This window comes from Daldinia caldariorum, assembly GCF_022478825.1.
Source record: "Daldinia caldariorum strain CBS 122874 unplaced genomic scaffold F4812scaffold_13, whole genome shotgun sequence".
NCBI classification, from domain to species: domain Eukaryota; kingdom Fungi; phylum Ascomycota; class Sordariomycetes; order Xylariales; family Hypoxylaceae; genus Daldinia; species Daldinia caldariorum.
Genome location: NW_025953049.1, coordinates 288,000 through 298,747, shown reverse-complemented (window position 1 = coordinate 298,747; position 10,748 = coordinate 288,000). Strand labels below are relative to the sequence as shown.

General features: G+C 49.6%; 4 protein-coding genes across 4 annotated transcripts; 3 read left to right on the top strand and 1 right to left on the bottom strand.

Moving 5' to 3' along the window:
* Window positions 1-400: 400 nt before the first annotated feature.
* F4812DRAFT_460961 (serine hydrolase-domain-containing protein) lies at window positions 401-1,576 on the top strand (the record flags this gene model as incomplete). The annotated part of the gene is made up of 3 exons (XM_047937787.1): window positions 401-442; window positions 501-935; window positions 1,052-1,576. The coding sequence occupies 3 exons, from the start codon at window positions 401-403 to the stop codon at window positions 1,574-1,576; spliced, it is 1,002 nt and encodes a 333-aa protein (XP_047788297.1).
* Window positions 1,577-2,069: 493 nt separating this feature from the next.
* Window positions 2,070-5,186, bottom strand: F4812DRAFT_435373 (mitochondrial outer membrane 72K protein). The gene is made up of 5 exons (XM_047934759.1): window positions 4,723-5,186; window positions 3,627-4,587; window positions 3,094-3,567; window positions 2,295-3,031; window positions 2,070-2,212 (listed from the first exon to the last, which is right to left on the bottom strand). The coding sequence occupies exons 1-4, from the start codon at window positions 4,912-4,914 to the stop codon at window positions 2,766-2,768; spliced, it is 1,893 nt and encodes a 630-aa protein (XP_047788296.1). The 5' UTR covers window positions 4,915-5,186; the 3' UTR covers window positions 2,070-2,212; window positions 2,295-2,765.
* Window positions 5,187-5,849: 663 nt separating this feature from the next.
* F4812DRAFT_435372 (aminotransferase) lies at window positions 5,850-7,417 on the top strand. The gene is made up of 3 exons (XM_047934758.1): window positions 5,850-6,719; window positions 6,787-7,059; window positions 7,113-7,417. Exons 1-2 carry the CDS (start codon window positions 6,010-6,012, stop codon window positions 6,896-6,898), a joined length of 822 nt encoding a protein of 273 aa, XP_047788295.1. The 5' UTR covers window positions 5,850-6,009; the 3' UTR covers window positions 6,899-7,059; window positions 7,113-7,417.
* Window positions 7,418-7,975: 558 nt separating this feature from the next.
* F4812DRAFT_465890 (aspartic endopeptidase) lies at window positions 7,976-9,853 on the top strand (the record flags this gene model as incomplete). Its single annotated transcript, XM_047938501.1, has 3 exons — window positions 7,976-8,377; window positions 8,463-9,329; window positions 9,498-9,853. 3 exons carry the CDS (start codon window positions 7,976-7,978, stop codon window positions 9,675-9,677), a joined length of 1,449 nt encoding a protein of 482 aa, XP_047788294.1. The 3' UTR covers window positions 9,678-9,853.
* Between the last annotated feature and the right edge of the window lie 895 nt (window positions 9,854-10,748).

The window sequence follows — 10,748 nt, the reverse complement described above, 5'->3', positions numbered from 1 at the left end:
GGTTCTTATAGACAGCCTTCAAAGAAGCCGCCAGGAGGACACCCATAAGCCTATCACTCGTTCTCTGTGAGTTTACGGGTGCTCCCCACGTGTACCAAGCAGTTGTGCGAGTTGGCCATCTAACTGCAATCTCAGGGCGACTTGGGAGATACGATTTCCTCTTAACTCATGATATATATCTTCAACAAGCCTACGCCATTTAGACTTACTAAGGGTGTTGCTCACTTGCCCCATCAATCGATTGATAGAAGAAGAGCTTGGATGCGCGTCCCTTCCACAGGAACACGTCGCCCACAGCACTTACGTACCTAGGCAACTTCTTTGGATAGATCAGACGGAAAAGAAACTCGGGCCAAAGGAAAAAGAAGAGAGCGAATCATCGTAACATTCTTCCACCACTATGAGATTCCTCTGCTTGCCTGGCGCCTATGGCAGCGCTAAGGTAAACCCTCCCTCAAGCCACCGCCATCTCGTCCCAGTACTAACGCAAAAACGCACAGAACTTCGGCGTCCAGCTTGGTCCCTTTGCCAAGCACATGGAGGACCGGGGCCTGGCGACCTTCGTCTTCACGCAAGGCGCGAACGAGGTGGAACCGCCGCTGGGCTGGGAGAACTACTTCGGGTCGCGGCCGCTATACCGATTCGTCGAGACGTCGGGGGGGACGGGCGACGCGTTCGAAATCCTGCGCCGGGTCCACCACATCCCCCGCGGTCTAAGCCCCGAGGCCACGCTTCGCCTGTTCAAGCCCCCGCGCCCCGTCGAGTTCGACTGGACCCCGTTCCGCAAGGCTCTGGACGGCATATTCGAGACTATCGAGGCGGACCCCGAGATCGATGGCCTCATCGGATACTCGGAGGGCGCGATGATGGCGGCGTGTATTTGCGCCGAGGAGACTAGGCGGTGGGAGAAGAAGGGTATACCCAGGCGTATTAAGGTATATTCTATTTATTTATCCATTCATTCATTTATTCATTAAAATCCCTTCCTTGCCCGGTCTATCTGTCTATCTGTCCAATTTACACGATATAACCTAACAAATTCTCCGCCCAGTTCGCGATATTCTTCGCCGGCAGCCCTCCCCTGGTAGCCGAGGGCGAGGGGTTCACGGCGCGGCTGGCAGACGAGCACGGGACGTCGATCTCGATCCCGACGTGCCACGTGTTCGGGTCCAACGACCCGCTCGTGTACTCGTCGGTCGCGCTCTACAACACGTGCGACCAGGACTCGGCGCAGCTGTACGACCACGGCCTCGGCCACCTCGTGCCGCGCGACGCCGATAACGTCAAGCAGCTGGGCGACGTGCTCGCCGACGTCATCTCCCGGATCAACGTCGACAAGGAGGGCGAGAAAGGAAAGGAAAAGGACAAGGGCAAGGTCGTCATCGCTACTGCTACTGCTGCTGCCAGCGCCGCGGGCGAGGCGGAACCCGTCTCCGCGTCGGATACCGAGCCCCCCTCCGCCGGCGAGTACTCCGCCATGGGCCCCTCTTCCGCCGCGTCGAGCGACGGGTCGTCGTCGGATCTGGGTTCGCGCTCTAGTCATGGCGCCGGGTCCGAGGGGATTGCGAAGGTCTGAAAGGGGCGGTGGGTTTGGGAACAAGAGGATAGAGACTAGAGGATAGAGAGCGAGGGGGGTAGGGCTGGGGGGCTGGGAGCGGGAGCGTAAGAAAACCATCATCATCACCAGCTCGTCGGATTCCCACCCGCCAACCTTTCAACTCTTCGGAATGGAATTTTGTATTATATGTATTAGGCTGGATAACTAATTTTAGGATATGCTAGGTTAGGTACCTACCTACCTAGTTATTCCCTTATGTTTTAGTAGTAATAGGTATTCGTCTATTTTCTTTTATCTATATTTACCCCTATTCGCCTAGTAAGGGGGTTTTCAGCTTATCCATTATGCACTACGCAATACCTACGCTGGTTCAGCTGCTCGTAATGGGTTATGTATTCTACGTTACCTAGAAACATATCGTAGTAACAGGTACCTTAGGTTATATGCTTTCCCCCCTCCACCCCCCTTAGAAATCGCAGATCTCTTCTTCTCCCCACCCTCCTCGTATTTCGTAAGGCCGAGGGCGGAACCTGCAACCACTACCTACCTACCTAGTTCCCCTTCCCTCCCCCCTTTTCTTTTTTTTTATCTCATCTCTCTAGAACAACTACCCGACCACCAAATGTTTCTGGTGCGTCAGTCTCGAATTCAAAGGTACGACATTTTACATTGTCCCGGCATTTCTGATAGATACCTAGATAGATACCTCTACCAAAGTACCTAATAAGGCTTCCAGAAGAATACGAAAAAGGAGTATAGGCGTTAAACTATGTACAATACTAACTAGGTACAACGAAAACGAGCAGGACGACCACGACGACGGGGGAAAAGAAAAATTACAAATGGATTTCATCCTTAGGTTCTGCAGGTCTCGGAGGGAGCTCCCCTCCCCCTCCCCCCCCTCTCCCCCCCCCAAAAAGGTTCCTAATGCAAAAGACATTTCCAGGGCGTATGGTTCTTTTTTTAGTAATTTCCCGTGAGAACCCTAAAATGCATTTCGCCCTTCAACAACTTCTCAACGTGTCTTCCTAGTCTGGTCTCAATTCGGTGGGGAAGGAGGAGGAGGGAGAATAGAACAAGTGGGCGATAAGTAGAGTCGCGAAGTGATATACCCTATATTAAATGTGTGTGTGCGCGCGCAATTGTGTGAGTGTGTGTGTGTGAATGGTTGCGTTATATTAAAAAATACTGCTCAATTGCTATAAATCTAGCGAGCGCCCGCGAATGCGCCGGCTCCCATACCAGCCGCGCCCGTGCCCATTCCTTGGAGTTTAGCCGCTAATTGAGGGTACTTTTCTTGGACTTGGATCTGCGTCCGCGTGGCTTCGGCGTACGAGAGCGCATTGACGATCTCTCCAGGCGTCCTCGCAAGCTCAGCCGCCCGCTCGAAGTACTTGAGCGCCTCCGTGATCTTGCCCTGCTGAAGGAGGAGTTGCGCCATCGTAGCCACGGCGATATCGCATTCGGGGTCAACTGTATAACCAATTAGCATTCGATTTTTCACCTCATCTTCCTAAGGGTAATAATGGTCTTACTGATCAGCGCCTTCTCGCATAACTTCTCTGCTTCCGTAAACTCGGCCTTCTGTTGGAATAGAGCCAAGGCCTTGTTGATAAGAGGTAGTACGTTCATCGCCAAAGGCTTCGTCTCCTTCTCCATCTCCATAGCCGTGTCGAACTTCTGGATCGCTTCATCATACTTGCTCTGGTCGAGGAGGAGCTCTCCGTAGTAGTTGTACACATCCGGTACCTTGTCAAAGTTCTTGACACACCGACGGAACGTTGCCATAGAAGACGCGACGGAGCCCATCTTGTATTGCGTTACACCAAGCTGTATATGTGAGAATATGAAAGAAGAGTCAAGGTCGATTGACTTCTGATAATCCTTAGCAGCATCTTGGAATTCACCGTGGATGAAGTGCAACTGCGCGCGGTGGTAATAGATGTCCGGGTCGCTATCGTTTTGGCTCAAAGCCTGCTCTAAGTCCGCAGCAGCACTCGCTCGATCACCTGCCATCAGATCAGTTTTCAGTCGTCCTTCCCGTGATACGGTAACACCTGTGACTTACCCATTTCCAGGTGCATGCTTGCACGCTTGACGTAGCTTTGAGTGTACGACGGATCGAGTTCGATACTCTTGTCCATATCCTGCAGAGCTTGCTCCTGCGCCCCACGTAGATTTCTAAACGTACCTCGCAGGTTGTAAGCGAGGGCCTCGTGCTCACCCAGGTCGCCCAATTCCAGCGCCTTTTCGAACGCATTTGCGGCTTCTTCATAACCTTCGTGGGTTTGCTTCTCCATAGCCTTCAGCCCTAGTTGCAACTGCCCCTTTCCAGTCGATTCCGGTAGTTCCACATCGTCCCCTAACCCCTCGGGACGCGGCTTCGCTCGGAAACTTTGAATATAGTTGGATACAAAGGTAGGGCTGGGTAGCTTGTTAGGATCCTTGGCCTTCAGGATTTCGTCAGCCTTCTGTTCGGCAACCTTCTTAAGCAATCGTTCGACGGCATTGGTGCTAGATTCGGTCTTGAACTCGTCGATGATACAGCTGGCAGTGTAGTCCAGGAGCGATTCGCTGAACTGGGATAGATGCTCGTAAGCATTGGCCCTTCGGTTCAGGGCTTTTACGTATGTAGGATCTAGGTTAATAGCAGCAGTCGTGTCTTCTACAACTTTGTCCCAGACAGATTGGGCGTTGTAGCAGGCGGCCCTATTAGAGTAGAAGATAGAATCGGGCTTGCAGAGGATGGCCTTAGAGTAGAGATCAATAGCTCGGTCGTAGTCTTTGCTTCCATAAGCTTTATTTCCAGCATTCTTCAACTGCAAAGCATAGTCGCGGCGCTGCTCGTCGGTGAAGGTAGCGACAGTATCCTCGTTGATCTCGGGTAACTCATCGACCGCGTCCACCGTCGGAGCTTTTGCTTGGTCACCCGCAGAGGTAGACTTAGATGCTTCGGCTTGGCGCTCTGCTTCCTTTCGTTTCCGTCTCTCTTTCTTGCTGGGTTTAGATTGCGCAGATCGCTGCTTTTGCTAGGCAAGGGTGTGAGCTTTGGTACTTGTTATAGAGATGGGATATAATATAATATATTATACATAAATATAAATATATTATTATATATATTAGGTATATATATAGACCAAAAAAAAAAAAGCAAACAGACTTACAGCGTCACCGTTAAGGTAGTAGACGACACCGGCGCTAGTGACAACAACAGCTACACCAGCAATAGTATAGACAAGTCCTTTGTTATCCGATGCCCAATTGGTAAAGCGATCCCATAGGGAGGGCTCTACGGGGATGGCAACAGGTTGTGATAAGGGAGGCATCGGCGGCGGAGCTGCGGAAGCACGAGACATTACGGTGGAATGGGACGGATGTCGTCGATTTTGATTTTGAGGTGGGGAACAAGTGCGGCAACAAGGGTGACCAGAAACGACAAAAAAAAAAGGACGACTTGATAAGTCGAGGTTTGCTTGGCCCAATCGAAGTCACAGATACAAACAAATGGAGTGAAGGATGATAGTGATGACGATTTGGTATTGTATTTTTTTGGGTTGCGGGCAGCTTTGTGCCAGGAAGCTTTATCAAAATTCAGTAAGTTTATTTATTATTACCGATCGGAAAACACTTTGCAAGCGCAAAAAAAAAGTTTACTTTACAATGAGTACAAAAGTACAGAAGTACCTGACCTAACAATATAATCCCATAGTACGTTTTTTTTTTTTTTTAGTGAGACCCAGTTTAACATGCGCTGTGCTTTAAAGCTTTCGACCCTGGTTGGCCCACAATCAAAACTTCGTCATCAATCGGAGAGCTCCATAGGCAGACAGCCCACCATACCATCCCTTCCAAGTTCCAGCCCTCCCCTCGTTGTCTTATCTTTTCAATGTACTACAGGGTATGTTTATGTAAGCATACATTGCCTACCTTTTGACTTATGGACGTTCAATGTAGTACAGACTAGGGCTAGTACAAACTTGCAGTTGGAACTCCCGAAGTTGACATGCCGTACTTCGTACTTCTAAGTTCTAATAGGTTCAGTCAGGTATTGTACCTTACCGAAGGTACCTATGGAGGTACCTTGCACTAGGTCACTACCTGGTACATGCGTACATGCTCAAACCCAGCAGCCTCATGTCTCAAACGCCCACTAGGTACCTAATGTATGTTATGTACATTATGTATGTGTGCACGCATATATGTACATATGTACATACGTGTACCCACCCAGCCGTCACATTCGTTATCCCGGGTGATATATCTTTGTTAGTGCCATGTACCTACTCGGTAAGTATACCTATATGATGTTACCAGGTACCTTAGGTAGGCAATATCATATCTACATAGCATTATTTTCACTCCTCCCTTAAGGATCGTCAATGAAGCTAGTAAGAATATCATAACTAGCCTCAATCTCATATATAATATATATACCTAACCTTATACACACAATGGTCGATTTTCACATTTTTACTTCCATACGATATGATCCTTCTCTCTTAAAAGCCCCAGAGTCGGGATATACCAATGTCGGATGGAATCAGAATCCCTCCCCCTTTTACATGCTTGACTTACATAGAGATCGCATGCTGAGAGCTGCTGTCCACTGGCAATGGTCAGACGCTATAACTCGCATCTCTGGATACGAAGGCTTGAAGTACATACACGAGTTTCTCGAGGACATTACTATTGGAGTCGGCGGCGGTCCACATCGAATAATGCTGAGCCTAGCTCGAGATGGGAGCCTGGATTATCAGATCTCTCCTCTTCCAGAAACGCCTCTAGCAAATCTGTTCCCCGGGCACCTACCGATCCAAGGTAATAAAAACCCAGACCAACAAGATAATAAAGTCCCAACCCAAGAGCCCGTATACGACATCTTTCTGGATAGTCAGAGGACTGCCAAATCCGAGTTCACTCATTATAAAACCACGTTTAGAGACATGTATAATGAAGCCAGAAAACGCACCCAGATTAATCTAGGTGATAAGAAGGAAGTGCTTCTTATTAACAACGACGGGCATATTATGGAGGGTAGTATCAGCACCTCCTATTTCTGGAGAGATGGAAGATGGGTGACGCCTCCCATCCCCACGCAGTACCGCGCTTCTGAAGGGAGCGGCGGAAACGACGGCACAACAAGAAGATGGGCTCTAGAAAGGTATTCCCAAGTTTGCTACCACCAGGTTTTTGTCTAAATAACAAGTCAATGGTGCTAACTTGAAAAGAAACCTTGCTGTCGAAGAAGTCGTTCCTGCTGATTCACTGGTCGACGGCGAAGAATGCTGGATCAGCAATGGTCTTCGGGGATTTGTTTTTGGAAGAGTGAAGCTATACTAAATCCTAGAACTTGATGTAGGCCGTCAAGGAAATGCCTATATTCAACATGGACATAAAAGGATAACTGAGGTTGTCGCCTTTACTTATTGGTCTATCTCATTAGCGGTGCACCGAGCAAGATTCCTGAAGAAATTGTATTTCGGGAGGTGTGTGTCGCTCTCGTACGTCTGCAACTATTGTCCATTAGCAAAGATGGAAACTGACATATGTGCAGGCGGGGAAAAAGGCGCAGGTGCCGCAGGAAAGATTACATTGTGGATAGCACAGTCGCAATTGACGTTCTACTGCGAGTCTCGAGTAGTAGCTGCTTAGACCTTGATATCCGTGGTGATGGTGACATCCTTCATATGCTACAGTATCTGGTAAAACACGCATCTATATCCGTCCTGTGCAGCCGAGCCTCGATCGTGTTCAACATAGACTTCAAACTCCTACGAGGTACAAAGTTCCACATATCCGACAAATAGTCAAGTTCTACTCATATTACCGGAATTATCCATGTTAATGTACATTCCTATCCAGATGGTTTGAGTTATAACAAAGTGGTGCTCACGGTAGTAGCTCCCTTGAACATCACTCGAATTAATGCTTGTGACTACGGTGTAGGTATATCATTAAGCAGTTGCTATATTGATTACAATATCGAAACAAGCTGTATAAGATGCCTCATTAGGTACGCATTCAGCAGGAAGTATGTTCATATTTGTACCTCCTTTCTCAACACGTTCCTTACATTAGGATCAAGATGATCCAATATGGCCTGATAGCCGCATCCTTTATTAAATAGTTATAGTTTATGGGTGTTTCACCGTTACTTCCCTCTAATGTAGAAAGCGAAAGCGAAGGAGATAATCGTTATTGCTTAGAAAATGAATCGTCTCATTCTTAACCAGTCGATTATCCTCTCTATCATTCTTCATCCTCATGATTTAACCTATACCTATATATATCACAAAATAGTTACCTACCTAACCTATATTTTTAATTAGCGTACACCTAAGAGTCCCATTCCCTATAGAAGACTATCTAGCATCAACAAGTTTCAGCAGCACTAGATCATATTAACCTAAAGCCACGATGAATGCCATTTACGCTGCACAAAGCAAGGTCAAGCAGGACCTTGGCCTATCTAAGGTCAAAGTGATCCACAACCAAAACTACAAGCGTCACGGCACCAAGTCGTATGTCCACGCGTTGAACCGTTTCGGGTTTCAACCTACCATACCGGGCCCCTATTTCCACATTGACAAAGTCCGCCAGCACGGCCTCCTCCCTGAAGAACTCAAGGGAGCCCTCGGGGGTACCGTTCATACGCAACGAACCCTGGTCAAAAAAGGTAACCCCGAAGACGACGGCCAGACGACAGAAGTCACGGCAGAAGATCGGCAGAACGACAGCATGTATATCTGCGAGGTCAAGATCGGCACACCTCCCCAGAAACTGCTGCTAGACTTCGACACCGGTTCTGCCGATACATGGGTTCGTTGAAACCATTCTTCCTTCCTTCCTTCCTTCCTTCGAGCCTCTTCTATTCTAACCTTAGGTACCTTACCTTTGCATTCAGGTCCGTTCGACTCTCCAGCACAAGTCCGACATATCCCAGCACAACGCCTTCGACCCCAAGAAGTCGAAATCGTTCAAGACGCTCTCGGGAAAGAGCTGGAAGATCCAGTACGGAGACGGATCCACGGCCTCGGGGGACTGCGGCAGCGACACGCTCGCCGTGGGCGGTCTGACCATCAAGAACCAGACGGTCGAGTGCGCGACAAAGCTGTCGAAGCAGTTCTCCGAGGGCACCAGCGACGGCCTGCTGGGGCTTGCCTGGGGCAAGATCAACACGGTGACGGACTCGGGCCTGCCCGACCCGCAGGCGACGCCGGTCGAGAACATGATCGAGCAGGAGGACATCCCGAAGGAGTCGGAGCTGTTCACGACGGCCTTCTACAGCTCGCGGGACGCGGACCCGGGCTCGTTCTACACGTTCGGGTTCGTCGACTCGGAGCTCGTCGAGAAGTCGGGGCACGACGTGCACTGGACCGAGGTGGACAACGCGGACGGGTTCTGGCGGGTCCCCTCGGAGTCGTACAGCGTCGGCGGGGAAGCCGTCGACCTGAGCGGGAACACGGCGATCGCGGACACGGGGACCACGCTGGCGCTCGTGGCGGACGCCGTCGTCAAGAAGATCTACGACCAGATCCCCGGCGCGTCGTACGACTGGTTCAACCAGGGCTACGTGTTCCCCGTCGGCGTCAAGGCCGACGACATGCCCGAGGTCAAGGTGGCCGTCGGCGGCAAGCAGTTCCTCATCCAGAAGGAGGACCTGGCGTTCGCGCTCACGGACGACAAGAAGTACTGGTACGGGGGTATCCAGAGCCGCGGCATGATGCCGTTCGATATCCTCGGCGATACTTTTCTGAAGAGCGTTTACGCCGTAAGTACCTAACCTAACCTAACCTATACTCAAATAACAACCCTCTCGTCGCGTCTCCCTCCTTTTTTTTTCTTTTTAGGTTGTCTCTTTTATCCATCTCTTATGCTTCTACGTACAACACACTCGTTATGAAAAGATACTAACTCGCCGTCGCTCCAAACCCGATAGATCTGGGACCAAGGAAACAAGCGCTTCGGCTTAGTCCCCAAGATCGAAGAATCTCAGAACCTCGAGCCTCCACCCGACGACGACGACGACTCCGGAGGTGGAGAGAAGAAATGGGTCCCCAGCATCGATCTCGTGTCGAAGGGCGAGGAAGAAGCTCAGCCGGAAGGCGAGTCCCAGTAGAACGCTTGAGATGTCCTCGTCGTCGAGGATAAGGTAAGGAAAGGAAAGGAAAAGAAAGGGGTATGCCGGGAAAGGGGGTCGAGTCTCCGAACTAAGATGGTACCTTAGGTATGTAAACCGGTTTAAGATGTAGATTGGAGGTTAAGAATTTTGATCATAGACCTGGTCCTGTAGACTAGAAGAACCTAACCCAGACAGAATGGAACTGCACTACTTTTTACCCCTATTCTGAATATACTTAGGTACTACTTAATTTCTGATACTTCGCCCTACCTCGGGGTTTTGGTTTTGTAGCAATTATTTCCCCGGCATTACAAGGACCATGAACATAAATCACCATCACATTACATTATATCCAAGAGCAAGACTCAGGCAGCAGAAGGGGGAGTGTTGAATAATTTAGGTTTCCTACGTCCGCAACCGGCTGCACTACCAGGTAAGTAAGGCCACACAACTCGTCCCTTTCCATCACCGCTATTTATCGTGGCAATCAGTTTAGGTAGGTAGGTATGTAGTCGGTGAAATCAAGCGTCGATCGACAATTGCCTTCGCGATTCCGTCTCTGGCTTCTTCCCCTTAGATCTCTAACGCAAGGTTGAGTTAGGTACCTCCTAACCTACTACTGCCAATCATTTCGTTTCCCCTCCCCTTCTGCTGCCGTCCGCAATAACTTCCATCTTCCCTCCCTCCCCGTTCCCGTTCCCGTTCCTCTTCTCTTCGCACGGAGGAAAAAAACAACAAGAATTTCCCATAGCACTCACTCGTTGCCAACGACGGAAATGCATATCATCTTTCTTCCCCGAGAGCCGACGGCAACAACAACAGCAGACGGCAAATGGTTCAGCTCGCTTCGTTCAACGCGATAGAAACGAAACAAAAAAAGCAGGAGCAGTTCAAATAAAAGGAAGAAAAAAGGCAGGGCAATAATAGTAGTAGCGGCAGAAAAGTAGTAGTAAATGTTCGAACGGCAACGCGACGTGACGCAACGCAAAGCATAGCAAAGCACAAAAAACGCCACCGAACGCCTATGCGGTATGGGGGCCCCTTTCCTTGAAACACAAAAAGAGCTAG